The 27,161-nt window shown below is 42.6% G+C and overlaps 1 protein-coding gene across 2 annotated transcripts in view; it reads right to left on the reverse strand.

The window, feature by feature from the left end:
• The window catches only part of LOC139572285 (collagen alpha-6(VI) chain-like), a 31,912-nt gene extending 4,751 nt beyond the window's left edge, over positions 1-27,161 (reverse strand). The window contains exons 1-34 of one of the 2 annotated variants that reach the window (XM_071394940.1): positions 27,020-27,161; positions 14,974-15,101; positions 14,056-14,664; positions 13,385-13,972; positions 12,546-13,109; positions 11,807-12,424; positions 11,127-11,687; positions 10,416-10,973; positions 9,733-10,308; positions 9,039-9,617; positions 8,477-8,826; positions 8,275-8,353; positions 8,031-8,182; positions 7,314-7,406; positions 7,088-7,141; positions 6,834-6,905; positions 6,573-6,599; positions 6,268-6,366; positions 5,926-5,988; positions 5,568-5,633; positions 5,302-5,355; positions 5,155-5,190; positions 4,952-5,014; positions 4,752-4,814; positions 4,567-4,629; positions 4,366-4,428; positions 4,190-4,240; positions 3,786-3,821; positions 3,593-3,655; positions 1,442-1,504; positions 1,210-1,245; positions 1,071-1,107; positions 906-917; positions 67-560 (exon numbers count right to left, since the gene is read on the reverse strand). In XM_071394940.1, coding sequence (XP_071251041.1) covers positions 67-560; positions 906-917; positions 1,071-1,107; positions 1,210-1,245; positions 1,442-1,504; positions 3,593-3,655; positions 3,786-3,821; positions 4,190-4,240; positions 4,366-4,428; positions 4,567-4,629; positions 4,752-4,814; positions 4,952-5,014; positions 5,155-5,190; positions 5,302-5,355; positions 5,568-5,633; positions 5,926-5,988; positions 6,268-6,366; positions 6,573-6,599; positions 6,834-6,905; positions 7,088-7,141; positions 7,314-7,406; positions 8,031-8,182; positions 8,275-8,353; positions 8,477-8,826; positions 9,039-9,617; positions 9,733-10,308; positions 10,416-10,973; positions 11,127-11,687; positions 11,807-12,424; positions 12,546-13,109; positions 13,385-13,972; positions 14,056-14,664; positions 14,974-15,049 — 6,918 coding nt within the window. In that variant the 5' untranslated portion in view covers positions 15,050-15,101; positions 27,020-27,161. The remainder of the gene's footprint in view (positions 1-66; positions 561-905; positions 918-1,070; positions 1,108-1,209; positions 1,246-1,441; positions 1,505-3,592; positions 3,656-3,785; positions 3,822-4,189; positions 4,241-4,365; positions 4,429-4,566; positions 4,630-4,751; positions 4,815-4,951; positions 5,015-5,154; positions 5,191-5,301; positions 5,356-5,567; positions 5,634-5,925; positions 5,989-6,267; positions 6,367-6,572; positions 6,600-6,833; positions 6,906-7,087; positions 7,142-7,313; positions 7,407-8,030; positions 8,183-8,274; positions 8,354-8,476; positions 8,827-9,038; positions 9,618-9,732; positions 10,309-10,415; positions 10,974-11,126; positions 11,688-11,806; positions 12,425-12,545; positions 13,110-13,384; positions 13,973-14,055; positions 14,665-14,973; positions 15,102-27,019) is intronic. The other variant, XM_071394941.1, reaches the window with a different exon arrangement.

Genomic DNA, 27,161 nt, shown 5'->3' on the forward strand with positions numbered 1-27,161 from the left:
GTTCACCAGCCTTTCCGCTGCCCCGTTCACTATCCCTTCCCAGAAAGCATCTGTTTGTAATTGTACCTCAAAAGCCCGTTGAACATCGGGGGAGTTCCTCATGGCGATGACAGCAGGAGCGATGTTCAGGGCCTTGAACTCCATGGCGGCCGTGACGATGGCAGTGCTGTCCACAGAGGGCCCGTTGGTGAAGAACACTGCCACCTTCCTCATCGTCAACGCTTTACGGGTTCGCTTGAAGACGTGGCGCCCCACAAAGCGCATGGCCTCCCCAAGATGGCGCTGGTTGGACGTTCGTTCCAGTGCAATGTTTTGGATGGCCTCCAACAACTCCTGCTTGCGTTGGTAGTCCTGGAATCGGATCAGGTACTTGGTGTTGGCACTATAGGATACCACGGCAACACGTGCACCCGTCGGGCAGTTGCTCTCGGCGATGGCAACGTCGTCCAATATGGAGAGGAGAGCGGAGCGCATCCTCTCGAACGTGGCAGGCTCCACATCCTGTGACATATCCAGAGCAAAGACCAGCTCTGTGGGGTAGGCTGGGCACGCTGCCTGGCCTGGGGGATAGAGTGAGAGGGATGGAAAGAGGTACAGAGAGAGAAAAGGGGAGAGGAAGGGAGAGACGGACAGAGAGAGAGAGAAGGGGAGAGGAAGGGACAGACGGACAGAGAGAGAGAAGGGGAGAGAGAAGGGGAGAGGGAGAGAGGTACAGAGAGAGAGAAGGGGAGAGGGAGAGAGGTACAGAGAGAGAAGGGGAGAGGGAGGGAGAGACAGACAGAGAAAGGGGGTGAGGGGGGCAATGGTATTTTTAATGACAACCATTCATAACATCACTTTGCCAAGAGTTCTGGTTTGATTACACCAGAATTTATTTGGACGATGAAGGGTTAATGGAGACATACCTTGAGAGCATGCTGTTTGGGGGAGAAAAATATCATAGTTTAGAGACAAAATTAGGAATGAATTCATCTTTGCTTATGAAAACATGACCTTACCAGCAATAAAGCAATTAACACAATGGATATTTTTCTTACAAAAAATATAGAGTAGGAATACCAAGAGCTTACCACAGTTATCACGGATATAGGTGGTCAGCTGGCATTCCTAGGGAGACAAATAAAATAACATGTTAAATAGCTCTCAAGATTCTCTATAGAAAATGTTTTAGAGTGAAATTGGAACAAAGATCAGACAGAATACACATACAGACATGGCTCTCTCTCCTGGTCTGCCTCTAGAGCCCTAGATAGAAATAGAGAATTAGTCATAAATCCACATGTAAACAGTGAATATCTTACCAATACTTCTACTGTAAAAACAACCAAAACTACAACTACTATTATTATTCACTTGAAACAAATAAGAATAATAAAACAACTAATACATGGGATTCGTAAAGTTCCTTTTATAGATCCAAAAACGCAAATGATATACTAACAGTGTGTCCCAGTGGTCCAATGGATCCGGGATCTCCTGACTCACCCGATCTGCCCGAGTTCCCCTGGTTCAATCACATCGTAACATATGGCCATTTTAACAGAAGATTTTATACATGTCAACACATATTAGTACCTGTGGCCCAAGCGAAAATCACAAGGTTTGAAGTACACCACCTGAGAATATAAGCAGTGGTGTTAGAATCTCTATGCTTGAATCAGAGTGTCTATGTGTGAGTATATACAGTTCTGGAGGGTGACACTTTAGTCCCTAGTAGATAGTTTGTAGATGTTCAATAACTGTCAACAACATATCAACTAACTATCCACTAACCCTAGCCCTTACCCTTATTCTAAAACTAACCCTTAACCCTTACCCTAACCCTTATTCTAAAACTAGCCCTTACCCTTACCCTAACCCTTATTCTAAAACTAACCCTTACCCTAACCCTTATTCTAAAACTAACCCTTAACCCTTACCCTAACCCTTATTCTAAAACTAACCCTTACCCTAACCCTAACCCTTATTCTAAAACTAACCCTTAACCCTTACCCTAACCCTTATTCTAAAACTAGCCCTTACCCTTACCCTTATTCTAAAACTAACCCTTAACCCTTACCCTAACCCTTATTCTAAAACTAACCCTTACCCTAACCCTAACCCTTATTCTAAAACTAGCCCTTACCCTTACCCTTATTCTAAAACTAACCCTTACCCTAACCCTTATTCTAAAACTAACCCTTACCCTAACCCTAACCCTTATTCTAAAACTAACCCTTACCCTAACCCTTATTCTAAAACTAACCCTTACCCTTACCCTTATTCTAAAACTAACCCTTACCCTAACCCTTATTCTAAAACTAACCCTTACCCTAACCCTAACCCTTATTCTAAAACTAGCCCTTACCCTTACCCTTATTCTAAAACTAACCCTTACCCTAACCCTTATTCTAAAACTAACCCTTACCCTAACCCTAACCCTTATTCTAAAACTAACCCTTACCCTAACCCTTATTCTAAAACTAGCCCTTACCCTTACCCTTATTCTAAAACTAACCCTTACCCTAACCCTTATTCTAAAACTAACCCTTACCCTTATTCTAAAAATAACCCTTACCCTAACCCTTATTCTAAAACTAACCATTGCCCTAACCCTTATTCTAAAACTAACCCTTACCCTAACCCTTATTCTAAAACTAACCCTTACCCTTATTCTAAAACTAACCCTTACCCTAACCCTTATTCTAAAACTAACCCTTACCCTAACCCTTATTCTAAAACTAACCCTTACCCTAACCCTTATTCTAAAACTAACCCTTACCCTAACCCTTATTCTAAAACTAACCCTTATTCTAAAACTAACCCTTACCCTAACCCTAAATCAAAACCTAACCCTAGCCCTAAATCAAAACCTAACCCTAGCCCAACTGTAACCTTAACAAGCAGTTGCTTATCAACAGATATTTTGTTAATAGTATGACCATCTGTAGAGCATCTACACTGAGTGTACAAAACATTAAGGACAGCTTGCTACTATTGAGTTGCACCCCCTTTCGCCCTCAGAACAGCCTCCATTCGTCGGGGCATGGACACTACAAGGTCTCCAAAGCGTTCCACAGGGATGCTGGCCCATGTTGACTCCAATGCTTCCCACAGTTGTCTCAAGTAGGCTGGATGTCCTTTGGGAAGTGGACCATTCTTGATACACACAGGAAACTGTTGAGCTTGAAAAACCCAGCAGCATTGCAGTTCTTGACACAAACCGGTGCGCCTAGCACATATTACCATACCCTGTCCAAAGGCAATTACATATTTTGTCTTGCCCATTCACCCTCTGAATGGCACACATACACAATCCATGTCCCGAGGCTTAAAAATCCTTCTTCAACCTGTCTCCTCCCCTTCATTTTCACTGATTGAAGTGGATTTAACAAGTGACATCAATACAGGATCATAGCTTTCACCTGGATTCACCTGGTCAGTCTATGTCACGGAAAACGCAGGTGTCAATGTTTTATACACTGGGATTATCCAAATAAAGTGTGACCGTTCTGGGCACTAAAAACTTAGCGGTATTGACTTAACAATTGCAGCAATGCATGTGCAACAGGGCGCTCTAGGGTCTTCTAGCGATAGTGTGTGTGAGTCTCACCCCTCTGCCTCGGTTTCCTTTGGGGCCTGGACCTCCTTTGACTCCAAAATCACCACTTTCACCCTGAAGATGACAAACAGAAAAAAGGGATTGTTTACTTTTTGTGAGCTTCAGAATGCAATGTGTCATGATTGGATTCCAGCCTTGTTCTCTTATCCATTCTGAAAGGGGAGATTTTATATCAATAACTGACCTGTAATCCAGGGTAACCATGGAAACCAGGCTCTCCCTTTAAAGTAAACACAAAACACAAGGAATTATTTATTAGTGTCCATCAAACATGTCTGTAATACAAATCTACTGTATATTAAAATCCTTTCATTTGAATGAAAAGATAATAGGCAGAATCTAGCACACAACCAGATCTGATTAGTGAAGGTGCTGGAAAAAGTCTCTGAACACTTCCAGTCAGATGCACATTTATTTCATGTAGCTGAGCTTTCGGTCAGTCGACCTTCATCTAGATGAAAAGAGACATTTTATTTTATAATCTACTAAGTACATTAACAATATTTTCCAAAGTGGAAAACCTCATCAACTACTATGATGTCTATGGGCAGCAGCTGTTGATCTGAGTACTGAGTAAGTGTACCTTACCTTCATTCCCTGGGGTCCGGGAGGTCCATGGCCGTCACTGCCATCAAGACCCTGTATTAAAGAAAACACATCCCATTCTTACATGACCTTACAAACACATACAGTCTTGCAGTGTGTGTCCAGCATATGTGTGTGTGCATGCAGGTAAAGTGTGTAATGACAAGGCAACACCTTACCGGCATCCCTCTTGGCCCAAGTGTTCCAAGCGCTCCGTTGTCTCCGGGGTCCCCAGGTTGGCCCTGTGAGGAAACCACACAGTATTGGGTTGGAAGAAGGGCTATAAAACATTATTTTACAGGCATTTTTTTATGTCTACTTTTTGCTTTGGAGTTTGTGTTATTGAAGAATAACATAAATTGCTAACAAAGGCAACGCACCTTCTGTCCATTCATCCCTCGTCTTCCTGTTGATCCTTTGCCACCCATAGTTCCAGGTGTGCCCTGAGGGAAAAGCCATTCATACGCCATCATTACATGTCAACATCGCATAACAGTAGGATTTATGTATCAGGCATCCTCAATGTGGTCAGATGGGATGGAAGTAGAACGGTAAGAAAACTGACCTGAGGTCCAGGTAAACCCTGCAGGCCCCTGGGTCCGGGCTGGCCCAAGTCTCCTCTTATACCCTATGCACACAGGAGAGAAACATGTTCAGCAACAGTATCTGTGCTATTGGGGGGACTGTTCCAAATGCTACAGAAGTGCATCAGTAGTAGCATTACTGTGGAGTTGTGGATGAGGGGAATGGGTATATATTACTTACCTGTGGTCCAGAAGGGCCAGGAATTCCTTGGAGGCCTACATCTCCTGGATCCCCTGGTGTTCCCTAGACACACACACATACAGGCAAACATACACACACACACAAACACAAAGAACATACTAATGGGTACATACAGTAAATATAGATAGTAATCCTAGGGACTGTTATTTATGAAGTAGCTTTGTTGATAATGCCTACTGTACATTTAGACCAGGGAGACCTCTTCTTCCTTGAGGACCCTACAAAGCAGGACACAGGACATAATCATCACGTGACAATTGACCAAAAACGTGAGACAACATCAGTGTAACAGAAAAAGGACAGCTTAGGAGAAATGAAACTTCGCTCACTGGGTTTCCGACGATTCCACTTTCTGCTCGACTGCCCTCTTCTCCTGGGTCTCCCTGTCAGTGTGAAAAGGAGTGTGTTTGAGGGAGAGAGAGGATGAGAATAACAGCAGTGTTGTCACCCTCCAGGATGGTAAAGTGCATAATCCTGCTTTACTCACTAGAAAGAGCCAGTCAAAATGATCTGGTACTTGCAAATTAATTTGGTGAATAAGCGATTCTGATTCTTAGATCAGTACATTGACAGTGGCCAACTACAAGCTACATACCGGTAGTCCTGGGTTTCCCCTTCCTCCTTTGGGACCCGCGACAACGCTGTCCACTCCAGAGTCTCCCTAAAAGACCAGAGACTAACTTTTAGTAGCAGTTAGAAAATAAGATATTGAAACACTGTGTTCGTTATAGTCTAAACCACAACTGTAAAACTCATTCCAAACTCATTCTGAGTCTCTGCAGGTTGTTTTGTACTTGATTGATGAATTAAGGTCACTAATTAGTGAGGAACTCCCCTCATCTGGTTATCTAGATCTTAATTGAAAGGAAAACCTAAAACCAGCAGATACTGGTCCCTGAACCATCGTAAATCATTTGCACTGTTAAATGGCGTCCATAGTTTATGTGACTTACAGGGTCACCTCTAAGTCCACGCTGCCCCTTCACTCCTGGCTCTCCTATGAGGCCGCTGTTGCCCTGCAAGAGAACCCACCATCAAAAGGTTAGACATTAGAGAAGAGAATCGAGTAAGAGTAGGATATTGGGGACATAGGAGTAGTATATTGGTGACATACCAGTAGTATTTTGATGACATAGGAGTAGTATATTGGTGACATAGGAGTAGGATATTGGTGACATAGGAGTAGGATATTGGTGACATAGGAGTAGTATATTAATGACATAGGAGTAGTATATCAGTGACCTAGGAGTAGTATATTGGCAAAATATATGTAGAATATGAGAAAATGTGTTTACTGGTCTTCCTGGGTTTCCTCTCTCTCCTGCAGCTCCAGCTGTTCCAATCAGACCCTGTTCACCGTCAACCCCATCAAGGCCATGGTCTCCATCATCACCCTGCCATGGTAATGTGCACACTGATTCACAACACACTCAACAACAGCAGACGTTTACATCCACACAATGAAAAAAATAAAGCACCATGGTGAACCTGGTTTTCCATCGGTTAAGACAAAATACCTAGTATACTGCACATAGAAAGGTTTCTACTGTACACTACATTTAGCTGTGTGAATGTGGTATCAACAGCTTCATACACTTACCCTGTCCCCTCTGTAGCCTCTTGAGCCCTGTAAAAAAACAGTCAGAGATCAGATTAGATGTTATTATTTAGACAGGTAACTGCTCTGTGTCATGGTTCAGAGGTCAGATTAGATGGGATTATTTTGGACAGGTAACTGCCCCCGGGTCATGGTAACCTGTGATCTAAAAGCAGATGTCGGGAAGACATCCAATGGGAAACATTCCAGACCAGACGGTCTATAAACATAGATTTTTGGTTGGTCAGTAGTCCATCTGCTCACCTTGAGGCCTCTCCTCCCAGGACAGCCCTGTAGTCCCTGTGGGCCAGTGGGACCTGGTGGACCTCTTTCGCCCTGTGGGAAATCAGAGAGCGAGGACAAGGGTCATTGGTTTAAAGGTCAAAGGTCAAAGGTCACAGGTTATTAGACTGACTTGTAGACCTTGCCCACCATCCACGATTCATGTGTTTTGATTTGTCAGATGTCTGAATACCACACTGAGAATTATTCTTCCCTCCCTGAAAACACACACTTACAATTCCCCCCTCCTCGCCAGGGAAGCCAGGGTGTCCTTTCAGTCCTGTCTGACTCTGTAAGGAGATAAACGAAGAGCAAATGAGGAAACTGAAACTGGCAAAGGGAGGACTGAGGAAGTACATAGACCCACATCTTCTTTACAGTATTTTAACAGTGTTCAATTACTGTGTCACGTCACATCTTAAACACTGTATCATTTTATAAAGAAGGCTCAGAGGGCCTCACCTTTGTGCCTGGGCGTCCTCTGTTGCCACGGATACCCTCATGTCCGGTGCACTTACACATCACATTGCAGCACTCCCTCTCAGCCACTGTGTCCTGAAGGGGGAAAGGGAGAGGGGGCAGAAAGAGGGGGAGAAGCAGAGAGTGGGAGAGAAAGAGAGAGAGAATGAGACAATGTGTTATGAAATCCAATTGTTGACATACCCTCATAATTGGAGACACCTTTGGAGGTACTCATCTCAAAAGCCAATCTAAAAACAACCAATAATGTCACTGCTCTGTTTTTCTTGTCTCCAGTGGCTCCTGTTGCTAAGTACATTTCTAGCAAGTGACGACTCTATTTCATGGGGTACTATATCCCATTTCCCATGACCCCAGAGTTCTAGTTTTGATACTTCCATCCTGACATGCCGAAACAAGAACACAATTCCTTTCTGTCATTTCTGACATTCTTCAACAACGTCACATAATCCTCTTTTCTAAACAAAACATTTGTCATTGTACAGTATGACCCAAAATACTCAGACATATCAGAAATACTTCTCTATCCCTACAGCTGGGAATATGACTGGAAATGGAATTACTGTAGATAGAGACATAAAGGACTTACATGTCAGTCCAAAGAGTCTTAGCCAATCTAAGTGACATACAGTATTACTACAACACAGGGAGATACAACTAATAGGGTTGTTCTGATTCTGTTGTCACAAAATGACTTACTATTTGTGTCAACAGGGTGTTTCCCAAATTGTGCATGCCAATGTTGAGCGGCTGCTTGTAGCCGAATCCTCGCCCAAACTCCACCATCTGAAGAAGGTTGGCATTTTGGACCCCTTCTAAGGCGACTGTAAGCAGGGCGTTGATACCTTTTCCTGAAATGTGACATGGAAGACAGAGATAAAAGTACAACCGATTTTAATGTTCATTTTTGTCTGTTTCTGTGGGTTGCCCCTGGTTCTTTAACCTTTAGTGCGGAGAAGTTCCGACTCTTGCTCCAGTTTCATCACGTCATCATCGAGTCCGTCTGAGAAGATCACCAGCACCTAAAGGACAAAGTAATTGTGGCATTGTTATTACAATGTGATATGACCAACAAAATATGTTAAGAAATGACAATTTTTGGAGTCTGGGATCAACCACACAGCAGACCTAATGTTTGGGCCCACCTTCACACCAGCATTAGATTCCTGGAACTTATCGCGGAAGGAGTGCAGGAGGAAGGAGTTGAAGTATGTTGTCTGGGAGGTCTGCAGGGCCATAACCTGCTCCACAATTTTCTCGTCGTACTTCTTGAAGTTGTAGTCGTAGAGAACCTTTCCGTTCTGCTCCACCACGCTGAAGCCAATGTTAGTCTCAATGGAACCATCTCCCGCCACGCAGCACAGGCCCTTCAGGTTGGACACATAGCGGATAATCTGTGGCAGGAAGGCCTGTAGCTGGGCTTGGCCATCGAAGAGCCCCTGGGCGGTGGCCCTGCGTGTAATATCGAACCCCATGGCGATGTCTATGGTGCAGCCTATTGGACACAGACACACTCATTATTACTTATCATCCAAATGAACCCCTTTAACAAGTCCAAAAGCTTTATGTGTTAGGTTTACTCAAGGATAATATGAGAGACAATGTAAAATAACCTGTTTTTCAAACACTAACAAGCATTCTTTGACGAGGGATTTACATTGAGTCAGGAGAGACAGAGGAAATAAAACGTGCATACTGTTTACTTACCCGTGTCTGGTACCTTGGAGGAGCATATAGTATCAACCACCTTCTTCTTGATCTTGTCCAGGCTGGCAAAGTCCTGCACAGAGAATACCCTTTCCGGGTTGAGAGTGATTTGCCCAAGCTCGACAGGTTTGTGGTCTTTCCCTATACCGATGGCAAACACCTCAATGTTCATGGCCTTGAGCTCCTCTGCTGCATGCACAACATAATCATCTGAACGTCCGTCAGTGATCACAACCAGGTTCTGAGAGACCTTGGCATTGATACGGCTCCCTCTAGCTGGTTGGAAGTACTCTGTACGGACGTAGTCCAGGGCCTTTCCGATGTTCGTTGTGTCCCTAATCTGCGTCATATTGTTTATCTGGTTGTCCAGCTCTGCTTCTGTGTAATACTCATTCAAGAAGAACTCCTTTTTAGGATCACGGCTGAACTGGGCGACTCCCACCCGGAAGTACTGCTCTGCAATGTTGAAGCTGGAAACAAGGTCTGTGGCAAACTTCTTCATGATAGTGAAGTCGGTGGTGCTGATGCTCCCTGAGCTGTCAATCAACAGGACCAGATCCCCCTGCGTTTTTTCACAGACTAAGAGGAGAAGAGAAGACATCAGATCATGTTGAACCATCTAATTTCAACACGCTTATGCTACAAGGCTTTATACTTTCAGCTTAGATGTTTTTACAGTTGGATTCTGTCTTACCTGGTTTGCTGGTTTGGCAGAATTCAAAGGAAATATTTTTGTGCAGTGTGTCTAGTTTATGGAAGTCATCCACAAAGAAAACCTTATTCGTGTCCCCTGCCATGAGCTCGAGCTGTGTCTTATTTGCTCTAACCACTCCGATGCTATATACTATGATCCCATTGTCCCGTAGCTCCTTGGCTGGCCCAGCTAGGCTATGGGGGTCTGTAGCCTCACCATCTGTGATCACCATCAACCACTGGGGAACATTTAGGGCCTTTCGCCCGCCGTACTGTGCACCAAAATAACCCAAGGAATACTTGAGTGCCTTGCCAGTGTTGGTGTTTCCACTGGGCTCTCTAAGCTTTGTGATGGCACTATTGACGTCTCTCTTAGATTTGTATTCGTTGAGTGTGAATTTAGACTCGGGGTTGTCTGAAAAGACAATCAGACCATAGCGTGTCTGCTTCTCCCCAACAGAGGTTTCATTGACCACGGACATCATGAAGTTTTTCATTATGTCAAAATTATCTGAGCTGATGCTGGTGGAGCCGTCCACCAAGAAAATAATGTCTGCGATCTCCGTCCTCACACACTCTGGTGGAAGAGAAGAAGAGATAGAGGAAAATATCAATGTCAAAATCTAAGAAATGTGAACTCATTGTTGCTTTCAAGTAATGTTTCATGAACTAAGTGGCACTCACCTCTCTCCGGGTCACAGATTGCCAATGCCAGTTGGCTATCCAAAGCCTTGAGTGCATCAAAGTCCCTCTCGGAGTAGACCCTCTCCTGTGCGCCACTGATCTCCAGTAACTGTGTATTGTTGGCATTGACCACCCCAATAGCGTAGATGATCACACCCTTGTCTTGAAGTTTCTTGGCAGCAGACGTTACCTCATCCTGCGCCTCACCATCGGTTACGACAATCAGGAACTGCTTCACGTTAGTGCGCCCTCCTTTCGGTGGGTCAAAGAACTGCGAGGTGTAGGACAGGGCTTCGCCGGTGAGTGTGCCCCCGCCTATCTGTTGCATCGTTTGTAAATCCTGCAACATGCCTTCCTTATCGTTATGCTTGTTGAGAGGGAAGATCACCTGTTGGCTGGTGCTGAACTGTATGATGCCCACGTGCACTTTATCCAGGCCTATGTCAGATTTGTTGATGATGGATTGCATGAAGACCTTCATCTTCTGGAAGTCTGGGTTGTTGATACTACCTGAGCTGTCGATCAAGAAGAGGACCTCCCCCTTTGTGTCCTTGCAAACTGTGAAAAGAGAACAAATATTAATTTAGCTGTTGTTATAACTCAATGTGTGCTCATAATCAATCCCTGGCAAGAGACAAGGTGTTTCATATTTTTACTGAAATCAGAAAATAAATAAGATGTAACACTTAAAAACAATAGAGATGCACTTACTATCAGGGGAGCAGATATCTGTGATGATGTCATTTTTTATTGGTTTCAGAGCGTCAAAGTTGTTGACAAAGAACTTCTTCTCTTGGCTGCCAGCAATCTCCAGCAGCTGTGTATCGTTAGCTAGATTCACCCCAATGGCATATATGATGATGCCCTGCGCCCTCAGCTTCGCTGCTTGATCCTTCACGTTGTCTTGAGACCCTCCGTCTGTGATGACAATGAGGTACTCGCGAACTTTGTTACTACGGGTTGCCTTAGCCCGATCAAAGTAGGGACCCATAGAGGTCAGCGCTAATCCGGTACATGTCCCGCCTCCAAGTTGTATGATACCATCCACTGCTTTCTCCACTGAAGGTTTGTCAGGGTAGGTTGTCAAATCAAACTCAAGAGCTGGTGTATCAGAGAACTTTACCACACCCACGCGGACATGATGCGGTCCGATGTGGAATGTGTGTATGAATTCTTTAATAAATGTCTTCATGTCAGCAAAGTCTGGATATTTAATACTCCCTGAGTGGTCGATCAGGAAGAACATGTCTGCTTCATCTGTCTGCAAACAGCCTAGAATCAAAAGAGAAAAGAAAGCACTAGTGTCATCTCGGAGACCACATTACATCTGTATCAACATTCCTCTACAAATGAAACAACAAGAAGCATTGGTACAGTCATTTTGATCTCACTTTGCTTGGCAGTGTATGTCCTTGCGTTGTCTTTGACTGCTTTTTTCAGGATGTTGTAGCACACGCTCTTCTTCAGGCTCTTCTCCAGGGTCTTGAGCTTGGCAAAGCTGTCCACATGCAATACGTGCGTGTTAGGGGGATCTGAAGCAATCTGTCTCAGCTCGTTCTCGTCAGCATCCTTGATCCCCACTGCGTAGACAGTGACACCAGCTCTGCGCAGTGCAGCGGCATGAGAAGTTACGTTGTCCTGGGACTTTCCGGTGATGACTATCGCCACCTGCTGCACCCCCTGTTCTTTCCGGCTGCCCCTCTCCTTGATAAACATCTTCTCCCTGGCATACTCCAGGGCCTCGCCAGTGTATGTGAGACCGCGACGGTAGGGCAGGATCTTGATGAACTGAAGGATATTTGTTTTTTCTTGGAAGGAGTTGAGGTAGACCTGGGCCGAGGCCTTGTTGCTATAGAGGACAATGCCCACCCTCACCCTGTTGAAGTCCATATCTAGGCCGTCCACTATCTTGTGGATGAAATCACGAACCAGCTGGAAGTATGCAGTTCTATTGCTCGAAGACTCATCAACTATAAACACAATGTCAGCCAGTGAAGCTTCACTGCAATCTGCAATAGAGAGGAAATTGTTAGTCAACAGCAATCTGTTATCCTTTATGTATAATGAGCAATTATTTCACAAGAGATCAGATATTCATTTAATTCAGCAAAAATCCACAAATGCCCTTACCGTCAGTCACAGTGACCACCTCTTCAGTCTCAAAGACAGTCTTCAGCACAGAGGCGATGGGTGTAGTCTGGTAAAAGAATGGCGAGGTGGCCATTAACTTTAGCTCTGGAAGTGTAGATTCACCCAATCCGATAGACACAATAGTTGTCCCTTCAGATTTGATAGTACGTGCCACCTTCATCACGTTATCCTTCGAATCCCCCCCTGTCACCGTGACTAGAAACTGCCGGTAGCCTTGTTCATTACGGCCACCAGACGCTGTAGTGAAGAAGTGTGCACGGGCGTATTCCAGGGCATCGCCCAGGTGACGAGACCTGTTGGGACGCAGCGGCAGCCTGAATTTCCTGAGAGCTGCCAAGTACTCTTCCTTGGTGTTGTGGGTGTTCAGTAAGAACTCCACCTTGGTGTCCTGGGCAAACTGGGCCAGACCCAGACGCATCGTTTTAGTGCTCGGGTTGAGCTGGTTGACCAGTCGCATCAGAAGGGTTCTGACCTGCTGGTAGTCTGCCTGCATCATATTGCTGTCCACCAGGAAGAAGATATCAGAGAACTTTGGGATTAGAGCTGAAAAAATAAAGAATAATTGTTATGACAACAGTGTGAATGTATGTCATATTTTATTTTCATTTTTAGAAATTGTCCTTTTAATGTTGACTTTAATGTTGGCACAAGCGGCCGTAACCAATGTCTGCCTCTCAAGGTTGCATACTTTTGCTTAGAATGGTATCCCATGGTACAACTAAGGCAAGTCACTTGGATTACATACTTTGCAAGTTCAACATTCATAATTTGTTACAACATACAGTATGTTTCCTTATAAAAGTATAAAAGTCCCTTACCCATCCTCTGGTTCTCCATGGAGACACAGACAGTCTGCAGCAGACCCTGAGAAAGTGTTTGTAGGGCCTGGAAACTTTCTATGTTGACCAGGAAATGCTTGTGGGGCCTGTTAGCGATATCCTTCAGCTCGTTGATGTTGGCTGCCCCAACTCCAATAGCAAACACAATGACCCCTTGCTGCCTTAGCGCCTTGGCTGGCAGCTCTACGTCGTCCGCAGACTCCCCGTCGGTGAGTACCACAGCAATCTGAGGCACCCTCTGATCAGCGCGGCTCCCGTTGGCCTTGGTGAAAAACTCTTCCCGAAGGACAGTAATGGCTTTGCCGGTGGCTGTGCCTCCCCCGAGCTGTGGAAGCCTGTCCACTTGCTCCAGTAGGGCCCTTTGGTCCGTATGTTCCCCCAAATGGAATTGCTTCTGGATCTCATTACTGAACTGGGCCAGTCCTACGCGAACCTTGTCCGCTCCGATATCCAGCCCCTCGATGAAGCTGTGGAGAAACTTCCGAACCTCCTGGAAGTTTGTTGGGCTGATGCTGGTGGAGCCATCCACAAGGAACACAATGTCAGCCACTGTGGCGTTGAGGCACTCTGGAGATTAAGGAAAATAATCATGTAATTTATTTATAAAGAATATTTTTCAAATGGAAGCAATAAATACACTGTTATAGTACCTTGTACCACTTTGGATATTGGTCTCTTTGCCTCATCTACGGTAGTACACAGCACCTGGATGAGGCTCTGGGAGATCCCCTGCAGCGCAGCAAAGTCCGACACGATGTACACGTGCTGGTTGTGAGGTGTAGTGGCAATCTCCTTCAGCTGATCTTCGTCTGCTTCTTTGATCCCGATGGCGTACAGCGTGACGCCCTGCTTCTTCAGCTTAAGGGCATGCAGCCCCACATTGTCCATTGATTCACCGTCAGTGATCACCACGGCGATCTGGGGCACGTTCTCATTCACCCGGCTCCCTGCGCGGTCAACAAAGAGCTCGTTCAGCAGGAAGTCCAGGCCCAGGCCCGTGTTGGTTTCACCGCCCATATAACGCAGGTTGTTAATGTACTGCAGGATGTCCTGTTTGTCCTGGAAGGTGTTGAGGAGGAACTCGGTGCGCGGCGTGTTGCTGTACTGGACCAGACCGATGCGCACATGGTCGGGGGCCACGTCAAAGCTGTTGACCAGCGTGTACAAGAACTGGCGAATCTGTTTGAAGTTCTCTGAGCCGATGCTCCATGAACCGTCCACCAGGAAGACGATGTCGGCCACGGCCTCTTCCTTGCAGACTGGGAGGGGAAGAAAACAGTCGTCAGCCAATGGAATTCCGTACAAGTGTCTAAACCACAAGGATTTTTGCTCATGGGATAGGCAATGAAAGCAATTAACCAATAAATCAATCTATTAATCAAATATTATTTTTATCGTGCTTTTATAAAAACACATTTCTTATAACTGCTCAGCAGTCTAAAGCCCCAAAGAGTTGGTCATAATTTTGTATTTGTCTGGTATTTCTTCAATGCTTCTCTGTTTATGCCATTCTGGACTGCGGTCTGCATTCTGGAATGATTCAGATGTCAATAGACAAACATGCTTACCTGTTTTTTGTGCTCCGTTAACCAGAAAACATGTAGCTATGGTGAAGATGGCCAGGAGGCCTTGTGTCCCTTCCATGTTGGAACGTTTCTCTAGTCTATCTCCTTCAACACAAACATGGACAGATCAACTGTTGGAACACAGAAAGTTGCTGTTTATCAGATCAAGTTGTGTTGACAACAGATTCAACTGAAATGTGGTTAGATCGAATTTAAACATAGCATCCTGTGACATCCTAGCCTTCATTTATACATTTTTCTTACATGATAACAGATTATTTTGCACTACTCATGCTCATGCTCAGGGTTGGGGAGTAACGGATTACATGTACAGATACATCTGAAAAACAACATGATTACTTCAAGGATTCTTTTTAAATTCAGAAAGGATGTTTTTGCGAAAAAAGCTAATCTTTAACACTTCGGTTTTTTCAATGACATTCAAATCAGCATTGAAAAAAGGAGCGAGTTTAAGTTTGTTCTACCTGAGCGAGTCTGACCACAAATCAGAGACCACTATGATGGCACACCAAATGTGTTTGATGGATTGTGGGAAAAGAGCAGGAATGGGCTTCTGTAGTCTACTGTCAAAGCTATGTCTTCCAATGGTGCGATTGCTGTCGGCATCCAAACGTTATCCAACTTGAATAAATGCTTGGAGGTAAAGATGACAGCAGTGGTGTAGTCTAGGGCGATACAGATATCACTTATTATTGATATCTACATAGTGCATTGATGTAAATCACACTGCTCCTCTCTCATTTAGGTATTTGCGCCTTATGGATTGTGGTTGTTGTGGATGGCTGTTCACAAATCTATATGTGTATTTGAACACAATAATGGTTGAATTCAAGAATTTTAAGCTGCCTATCAATCTTTTTTTTTTAAACCAGTGGACATCCGGGGAAAAAATTGGTCATGCAACAGCTGCATAGTGCGGATCCAAGCCTATGGAATAAAAGTGGGGCTTTTATTGCTCAATCTAATTCATGCTGATAAAAAAATCCATAGGCCTAATGGACACATGCTCCTCCTTGTACACCTTTAATAGACTTAAAGGGACAATCTGTAGTTGCTACATCCATTTTTAGACTTATAAATTGTATGTATATGTATATATATCCATTTATTCTTGAAGAGTATAACTTATACATGCCTCATGAGCTTAATTTAACTGTCACACTCCATGAGAACTCAAAATATAAGATTGTTTTACTCCAATGTTTGTAAACATTGTAAATGTAAACCAACACTGTATAGCCTCATAACATGGATATCATGGATGGTCAGTCATTTTGATATCAATCATTTTGATATCATGGATGACCAGTCCTTGTGTCCATAGCGCTGTCTATTAATCTGAGAGTGGTTACATTTCTCCAGGCCCATCCCTTAGCTTTTTACCAAAACAGAGGCGGGGCAACCGTTTTGTTGTTGTTTCATCTGTGGATTTGCCATTTAAACATCTGCATATTATCAAGATATCAAAGTGTCACCAACAAAAAGGTAAACAATAGGCCTGTAGCAAATGCAGCATATGGTATTCATTTTTCACATGTAAATTGCACTTTTCAGTAGTGCTCAAAGCATGCAATTCCATGAGCGAAGAATTTATCTTTCAACTCAAATCAATGAGCCCGATCAGTCCTCCATGACAATAAAATCATAAACAACAGAGTAGGGCTGGCTAATAAGTCCTTCATTTTGGGGTCATGCTCAGATAAAACAATTTGGCTAATCTATACTTCCATATTTCCATATCCTATTCTTGAAGATCAAGGGGCATAACATTTATTGGAATGACTGGAATTCTGATAGACTTTGATTTTTTAGGTAAAAATATCATTGAATCGTATTATTATATGTAGTAGAAAGTGATGGGTTAGAAGAAGCCTACATAACCAACCCATAAAGTAAAATTTAACATCCATATATGGCCAGCTATGTAAACTTTAACATTGATTTATCCTGCAATAGATGTCGATCAATTGGTAACATACATTTTTGGCTTCTTCTAATGCCGCTTAAGGGGAAAGTAACCTAAAAGTAACGGAATGTAATCATATTACATTACTGAGTTTGGGTAATCCAAAAGTTACATTACTGATTACAAATTTGGACAGGTAACTAGTAACTGTAACGGATTACATTTAGAAAGTAACCTACCCAACCCTGCTCATGCATGTGTAACAGTGTTGCTTCCGTCACTCTCCTCACCCCAACCTGGGCTCGAAAATAGGGATCCTATGAACACATCAACAATTGCCTCAGACGAAGCATCGTTGCCTATCGCTCCACAAAAGCCTTTACATTAGTACCATGGACCACTGCAGAGCAAGGGAAACAACTACTTCAAGGTCTCAGAGAGAGTGTTGTCACTGATTGAAATGCCACTAGCGCGCACCACTAACTAGCTAGCTAGCAAATTTCACACCGGTTACATGTCAGTGCCTAAATTAGATTATACATTCTTTAAATAGTTTGAGGCAATGTGGAGGTGGAGGAAAGGGTACTGTGACTATTTGAGTATCTTGCAGTAAAATCAAGGGCAAACATTTAATGACTTCAGAGCACAGTTGGCCAAACATGAAGCATCTGGATTAAATGGATTTCTCTGGGTTGCTGCTCTGTAAATAGACAGCCAATCAGTTCCAGATGCAGTGCATCAGACAACATCTAAGGTCCCTGATTGCTTGTGTGTGTGTGTGCGTGCGTGCGTGTGTCTGTGTGTGTTTGCACACGATTGCACATGCGTGTGTGTGTGTGTGCGTGTGCATGTACCTCAGAAGTGTGTGCGATGACACTGGATTGATGGTTAAAATCAAACCTTTCTGAAGAAACCAGTCTGTGCAGGTATAACGAGGGGGGGGGGGGCTGTCCTGTTTGAGAGATGGATTTGGCCACACTAGTCTCCTTCCCCCAAGACACTTCAATATAGTCATGTCTATATCAATTGGCAGATCACAAGACACTTCAATATAGTAATGTCTATATCAATTGGCAGATCACAAGACACTTCAATATAGTCATGTCTATATCAATTGGCAGATCACAAGACACTTCAATATAGTCATGTCTATATCAATTGGCAGATCACAAGACACTTCAATATAGTCATGTCTATATCAATTGGCAGATCACAAGACACTTCAATATAGTCATGTCTATATCAATTGGCAGATCACAAGACACTCTTAGCACCTTTCTTTCTATGTAGAACGTTTTGTGTTTATTCTGGAGTAAAAATTATTTTCCTCTCAAGTAGTGAAATGAAATCATTTTAGAGTGTAATTATTACCAGCGGCCGCTAGAGTGAGAGCAAAAATACAGATACAATTCTATTGGAGTGAAACAGCATGACCACGGCCACTAATTTTGGTTAAATTTAGAGTTTGCCACCATTGTCCATTTGCAAGTGTCTCGTGAATGGAAAGAGTGGACAGATCGAGAGCGTGGATCCGCCAAACATCAGTAGTCATTCACAGAACCACAGAATTTCATCATTTCTTAACTTAATTAGAATTCCAGGTAAGTTCACTGTTATTGGTTAACTTTGTGTGCAAATTAAAACTGTTGAGCAACATTACAGCTAGCTAGCACTGTAGTGTAGGCTTACTGTTACTGCACGATTTGCATAGTCAGATGCTAATGTGATCATCTAGCTAGAGCTAATTAGCTAGCTAGCTACAGTAACATTAAGTTATACCACTTTTAGTGGTTTATGGACAGTATGCACGCCCAAATGATCTACACTGGTATTTACTGTTGCTGTTGCTTCAGATAGTAAACATTGTATTTTCTCCAATGATATCAAAGGTATTACAACACTTAATCGCAGAACAACACAGGTTATTCAAGCAATGGTTTCCAAAAAAAGAGGTTGCTACCAAAGCATCATTTTATGATGCATTACCCCACATGTATGCTTAAAATTGGACCAGTTTTGCATACCTGGTGCATGCACTATGAAGCAAGGCATAATTTCTTTAAAAAACTATTAAAAAGCTTTAAAAAGCGTCAAAAATGTTACTAAAACATTGACAAAAAAACACCAAAGTCAAATAGCATACAGTTGGCAGACATTTGACACCAACAGAGTCATGATCGGTCCAGGTAAAATGTTATCTTTAAATGTGGTGGACTGTGGCTGTAAGATGGCTGAGACTCTTCAGGTACCAATTGACACCACGGTTATAAATGTTAAATGGGCCAAACACCATGGAAATATGCATCGTTCAGGTTTAGTTGTTTGTCTTAAAGTCCATTGTGAGATGCCAGTTTTTCAGAAAATCCACCATGTTGTTGTTAAAGATGAGAGGTTACTGTTGGATACTTTTGCCCTACAAACAATATGTCTTTATGAACATTTTAATGCATATAGAGTTGGATGTACAACAGAGGGACCTTATGTAGTGGACATTAGAGAGCTTTTCTGTCACAAAGCATTTGATATACAGATGTCTTACAGTTGTGATGATTCAAGTTTGTTTATTGTCCCAAACTGTTTCCCGTGACTCTAAAAACTGCACAGTAAACTCTTTAAAACCAAGATTTATTGTATTGCAATATAGTTTTTTAAATTTACTTTTAAAGGATGTCAAAATGTCATTTCACAGAGGCCACAATTTTATTTTATCATCAGTGTTTTTGATATGTGAGATGCCAGTTTCACAAAATCCTCCATGTCATTGTTAGATGTATTGAATTGCAATATTGAGCTTTTTTATGTACATGTATTAAAGTGAACAGAGGCCAACATTTAATTTCAGACCACAATTTTATTTTATTATCATCAGTATTTTGATGTACGGTTGAAGTCGGAAGTTTACATACACCTTAGACAAATACATTTAAACTCAGTTTTTCACAATTCCTGACATTTAATCAGAGTAAAAAATCCCTGTCTTAGGTCAGTTAGGATCACCACTTTATTTAAAAAATGTGAAATGTCAGAATAATAGTAGAGAGAACGATTTAGTTCAGCTTTTATTTCTTTCATCACATTCCCAGTGGGTCAGAAGTTTACATACACTCAATTAGTATTTGGTAGCATTGCCTTTAAATTGTTTAACTTGGGTCAAATGTTTTGGGTATCCTTCCACAAGCTTCCCACAACAAGTTGGGTGAATTTTGGCCCATTCCTCCTGACAGAGCTGGTGTAACTGAGTCAGGTTTGTAGGCCTCCTTGCTCGCACATGCTTTTTCAGTTCTGCCCACAAATTTTCTATCGGATTGAGGTCAGGGCTTTGTGATGGCCACTCCAATACCTTATCTTTGTTGTCCTTAAGCCATTTTGCCACAACTTTGGAAGTATGCTTGGGGTCATTGTCCATTTGGAAGACCCATTTGCGACCAAGCTTTAACTTCCTGACTGATGACTTGAGATGTTGCTGTTTAGGACAGGATTCAGCTAATGTAAAACATCCTATAAATGTCTTTAGGACTGGATTCTGCTAAAGTAAAACAGCCTATAAATGTCTTTAGGACAGGATTCAGCTAATGTAAAACAGCCTATAAATGTGTTTAGGACAGGATTCAGCTAATGTAAAACAGCCTATAAAATGTCTTTAGGACAGGATTCAGCTAATGTAAAACAGCCTATAAATGTCTTTAGGACAAGATTCAGCTAATGTAAAACAGCCTATAAATGTCTTTAGGACAGGATTCAGCTAATGTAAAACATCCTATAAATGTCTCTCGGACAGGATTCAGCTAATGTAAAACAGCCTATAAATGTCTCCAGGACAGGATTCAGTTAATATAAAACACCCTATAAATGTCTTTAGGACAGGATTCAGCTAATGTAAAACAGCCTATAAATGTCTTTTGGACAGGATTCAGCTAATGTAAAACAGCCTATAAACGTATTTAGGACAAAGGCACTTTTGAAAATACTTCATTTATGGATTATCTGTAGATTCGACCACCATTCCCAAATGGATTCCAAATATGCCGTCCTATCTTGCAAGTCAACTAAAATAAAATTACAATTCTGACAGGTTTCCCTTTAAAAAAGCAATGCTTGATGTGCCTGGGTCCAGTCAGACTTACTCCAGAGATAGGGTAAGGGAAATGGCTGGAACATACTGTACAGTTTTCCAGTCAGAATGCTCAACAATAATCAACTCAGCAATTAAAACTGACTGTATCAACAGAGAGAGTGTGTGTGTGTGTGTGTGCCTGGTTAATGTGTACTGTATGTGTCTGGTTGTTTAAGAGTCTTATACCAATGCTTGTTGAGGCCCGATCCCAATGAGTTGAGAAATTCAGGAAACAGGGGTCCATCCTAACCGGATGCATCTGAACGTAATCACGATTTGTAGAGCCCCATTTCAAACAAGAATCGCACTTGAATGACAGTGATTGAAAGGGCGGTCTTGGCCTCCCTGGTGGCGCAGTGGTCTCTGTGCCACCAGAGACTCTGGGTTCGAGCCCAGGCTCTGTCGCAGCCGGCCGCGACAGGGAGGTCCATGGGGCGACCCACAATTGGCTTAGTGTTGTCCGGGTTAGGGAGGGTTTGGCCGGTAGGGATGTCCTTGTCTCATCGCGCACTAGCGACTCCTATGGCGGGCCGGGCGCAGTGCACGCTAACCAGGTGTACGGTGTTTCCTCCGACACATTGGTGCGGCTGGCATCCGGGTTGGATGCGCGCTGTATTAAGAAGCAGTGCGGCTTGGTTGGGTTGTGTTTCGGAGGACGCATGACTCTCGACCTTTGTCTCTCCCAAGCCCGTACGGGAGTTGTAGCGATGAGACAAGATAGTAACTACTAACAATTGGATACGACGTAAAAGGGGGTAAAAAAAAGAAAGGCGGTCTTCACATCTCGTTTGTTCAGGTCAGAGTCCACTGAATATACTTACATCTGGGTCTAACAGATCTCCATGCACATTTCCTTCACGCTCTGTTCTCTACCTCGGTTTATTTAGGCAGCGTTCAAAGCAGTTCCTTTCCGGTCAACAGAGTGGGGTCTAAAAGAGTGGGGGCCTATTGTTTTCAATGGCAAATCATCTATTCCACTCAGAAACTGTGGTCACAGATTGACCGTGAACATTCAGGCACAAGGGATCTGTTAAATTATGGAGTACTTTAAAGCTTTCTACAGGACAATGATTCCACCACCAACATTTTGTTTACCTCTTCATGACGAGTCAAGGTCAAGATTGTCTATGGTCAGAACGGTCCAGTACAATTATCCAAGACTGACTCTTTAACGTAACATATATATCAACAATAGGGTTTCAGTGGCTGGTTTATTTCAAGCTTAATTGATGTTTGTTACCTATCAACCATGTTGACTGTTGAACTGATGACTGTGGGGTTCTGCTAGGCATCAGTTATTAACTGCTTCAGCTGCCTGACTGTTCCATTAAACATACACATCATCATCATCATAAAGCCCGAAGACGTGAATGGATCCTATTTCAGAGCTCTTCCCCACAGCTGTATGCTGTTGTTAGCTCTGCTGACAAGACATAACCAATGCAATGTCCTTCTTCCCCTCCTCTTTCTCTAAATAGAGAAGCCTAACATTTACTTCTTATCACTTTCGATTTACAGCTGGTGCCGGCTGTGTTTTATACACAGAAGTTGAGGCTTTAGGAGGTGTAAACAAAGGAACTTGGCTGTTCAATGTACAGAACTACAGGTCATGCTAGTCTGGCTGTGGACCACAGGGGCTGTGTTTACATAGGCAGCCCAATTCAGATCTTTTCCAATTATTTCCATATCTGATACCTATCTGATCTTGTCCCTAATGTGTAAACAGCAACAACAAAAAACACATGGAATCTGATCTTTTGACTTATGATTTACTGTATACCACCACCATATGTGGATCTCAATCCTGATACAATTCTGATGCTACATATGAGACCTCAGTCTAGATGCTCAAATCAGAACTGATTTGCTCTGAAGTGTTCCTTTTTTTGCACATGACCTGCCATTACCATGGCAACCACCCCAACATTTTAAAACTTCTACATGATCGGTGTCCCTATACTGGGACGTTTGAGCTAACGTGCGCTAATGTGATTAGCATGACAGTTGTAAGTAACAGCAAACTTTCCAGGACATAGACATGTCTTATATTGGCAGAAAGCTTAAATTCTTGTTAATCTAACTGCACTGTCCAATTTACAGTAGCTATTACAGTGAAACAATACCATACTATTGTTTGAGGAGAGTGCAAAACAACAAAACACGTACCACAGCAACTGGTTTGATACATTCACCTCTGAAGGTAAATCATTTACTTACATTCTGTAATCTTGCTCTGATTTGTCATCCTGATGGTCCCAGAGATAAAATGTAGCATAGTCGTGTTTGATAAAATCAATTTGTATATTCAAATGTAGGAAGTAGGTTCTACACTTTGTACCCCTGCTTTCTCTGGCTCCACATCCACCCCGCCCGGCCATCTACTTCAGAGGCTACGTCTGTGTGAATGAGCAAATCTGATATGGGTAAAATGTCTGGACACTGAGTCTGGACACTCAGAAAAAAAAGATTGGATATGGAAAAAAAATCTGAATTGTGTTCTTCGGGTAGCTGTGTGAACACAGTCAGTTTGTTTACACAGACAGTGTGTTTCTCAAAAGGCTTTTTACAGGGAGAGTGGCAGCAGCTTTTCCAGAAAACCACTATCACAGCTAATTTCAATCATCTTGAAATTTCAGAAAGCCTGTGAAACTGTTCTTGTTTTTTTTTTAAACGTTCTTATAGATTCTTATTTGTCACGTAGCTGAGTTAGATCACCTTGGCAGCAGTGGTTGCTGCAGTCTTACTGTTATTCACAATGTGGCGGTGGATGAGTGAGTTTGAATCTCTGATGCAGTTGACATCTATCAGTGGCTGAGGTTTCAGTAAACCAATGTTGCAGATTTAAGTAATGTAGTGTTGGCTACAATAGTGTTGTCATGCAGTACAGTAACAACCACAGTAATTACACAGTATTAATAACATTGTACTGTGTGACCTTGATCATCAATAGAACAGAACACTACACTGAATTCGTATTGTAATGATCACATTGTACCAGATTGCTTAACTATAACAATATTTAAGGCTACTTGAACCATAAGCAGTTGGAGTAGCACTGATTAGATGTTATTGCTCGGCTGTTATTGGCTTCAAACTTAGCACACTTCTCTGATTTGGCTGTGATATGATCCAGTACATCTGAGAAATTAAGTCAGGGCACTTATTGATGTGGCTGTTGTGGTTTGCATGTCATTGAAGAATAAAAACGGTATTGTTTGTGTTGGAAACTTTTGACAGACGTATATGAAAATATGTGGCTTTGGCAAGATCAAGTCTGAGCCTGGGGGTGAAACAAATACACATTGCCCTAAATGGTCTGAAAGGCCACTTTCCCGTTAATTGGCTCTGTCTTGTGTATTAGGCGGAAATTCCCCATTATGAAATTCCACAACAAATGAAGGGTGCACATCTATGGGCATTGTGATGCGAACTGACACAACAAGAAGAGAACACTGTGTTTATCCTGAAAGGAAATAGAGCAACACTGAATGATACAGTGAGAAAGTATCCAAACTTTGGTCTTAACAAAAGTATCCCATCTAAATGAAAAGGTTCTTTGGAAAGAGAAGTGGAGGGCAGGGCAGAATAATGGTTACAGATGCAGGATCTTCATTTGACCAGTTTCTCACAACAGGAAAGAATCCTACTTCAAAAGGAAATGTGAATTATTGTGTGGGTTATAATTAATTGCTTTGATGAGGAGGCCTTCATGTGGTGTCGAAGAAGGCGTGACAGAACCTGTAAACACACCTGGAGCAATTTCCTGAACATGAAAAAAAGATTTCCCCCAACAGCGATATAAACAGGAAACCATAAACAGTCACTAGATGGTCTGGTCTCTGGGTTGGACATTCTGATGGATGTATTCACTCTGCTCTGTGGTGTGTGTGTGTGTGTGTGTGTGTGTGTGTGTGTGTGTGTGTGTGTGTGTGTGTGTGTGTGTGTGTGTGTGTGTGTGTGTGTGTGTGTGTGTGTGTGTGTGTGTGTGTGTGTGTGTGTGTGTGTGTGTGTGTGTGTGTGTGTGTGTGTGCATGCATGCGAATTTGTGTGATCTGTGGATAGGGATGTGAAGCACCTATAAACTGTGCTTGACTGTGTTTATCTGGTCAGACGAAGACTCAACATCGTGTCTTGAGTTTACAACCAGCATCACAAACATTGTACCTGCTCAACCTCAAACCTTGATTCATGGTTTCCTGGAAAGTCAAACTAAAATCTTATGGAGTAAAACAAAATAATGTACCATCTTTGTGATTGCTGGCTGCCTTTATTTATAAAGCATTGGGGGGGGCTCATCTAAAATCCAGAATCAAACGTGTGGACATTCATCTGGGCCAAAGAACAATCACACTGTCTTAGAAAAAAAGGTTTCCCAAATGAACCCTCTGTAGAAAAGGTTCTACAAGGAACCCAAAAGTGTTGGCTGCAATAGTTTTTTACCTGGAACCAAAAAGGGTTCTTCAAATAGTTATTCTATGGGGACAGCCGATGAACCCTTTGAGGTTTTAGATATACACTGTTAGAAAACAAAACATCACAAGGTGCTAACATCCCAGCATCACAAGGTGCTAACATCCCAGCATCATACGGTTTAAACATCCCAGCATCATAAGGTACTAACATCCCAGCATCACAAGGTACTAACAGGCCAGCATCATAAGGTGCTAACATCCCAGCATCATAAGGTACTAACATCCCAGCATCATAAGGTTCTAACATCCCAGCATCATAAGGTACTAACAGGCCAGCATCATAAGGTGCTAACATCCCAGCATCATAAGGTGCTAACATCCCAGCATCATAAGGTACTAACAGCCCAGCATCATAAGGTGCTAACATCCCAGCATCATAAGGTACTAACATCCCAGCATCATAAGGTACTAACATCCCAGCATCACAAGGTGCTAACATCCCAGCATCATAAGGTACTAACATCCCAGCATCATAAGGTACTAACATCCCAGCATCATAAGGTGCTAACATCCCAGCATCATAAGGTGCTAACATCCCAGCATCATAAGGTGCTAACACCCCAGCATCATAAGGTACTAACACCCCAGCATCATAAGGTGCTAACATCCCAGCATCATAAGGCGTCATCCATTGACAAACTTCATTAGTGAACAAAAGTAATTCAACAGGGGAATGGTCTATTATGCAACTGTACAGCATGGTGATTAATGGTGGGTAGTATGATAAGCATGATCTGCAGTAGTCTGGAGTGTCTGTGAAATACTGTTACAGCATCCAGCTGGCAGGAGGCTCCACTACCAGTGAACACCATTTGTCTACAACCAACACACCAATTTTGGGAACAAAGACTGTTGAGAAAGTTATCCAAATGTTCTCAGAACATGATTTTGGCAAATGGACAATTTCTTACAATGAATTTCAAGCACACATGCATGTACGCACACATACCATTCTACTGTTTATTTTGATCCGGTTTATCCACGGCAATGATATATATTTTCCATAATAATTTTTAACTAATTAATTTGTTCAATACACTCTTCAAACATGTTGAGCATGCAAGTTGCGCATGCAGTCTATAGCCTAACTATAATCAACAAGGCAGCTTTATTATCTTTGTAGCCCTAAATGTTTAACATTTCAGAGTAGACTATTCACTTGCTGAACATAAATGAACGCATATTGCGACGACAGGTAGGCCTATCCAATGGACACCATCAATAGAGGGATTTGTGATCAATTCACTTCAGGCTATTTATTTTATTAGCCTACACGATTATTTTACATTTTAAAAAATGTACTTAACAACTTTGCACTTAGAATAACATCCTCAAAACCACCCATTGAATTCAAAAGTTTGTCTATAAAACCTACATTATGTTTCCAAGTATGTCCCTCAAAAGGATAATTAGGCATATACACTGAGACTTTGTGAGCAAATTCGTTAAATCACAACATTTTTGTATTATTTAAATGTAGACTAGGTTTGCATGCACAACAAACAAAAAAAGCGTGCAGAAAATGTATAAACTTACAATGTGGCTGATGCACTATCTGGTGCGCGCAGGCAGGAATCCCATTCCCTTGTACAACCCAAAGCCCAATCTTGTTCTACAGAAATTGGTGCGGCCGGCCACTCCTCACACCCCGCTCCGAATCATCGAATGGTTAGGCAAA

This window comes from Salvelinus alpinus, chromosome 4, assembly GCF_045679555.1.
Source record: "Salvelinus alpinus chromosome 4, SLU_Salpinus.1, whole genome shotgun sequence".
Taxonomy (NCBI): Eukaryota; Metazoa; Chordata; class Actinopteri; order Salmoniformes; family Salmonidae; genus Salvelinus; species Salvelinus alpinus.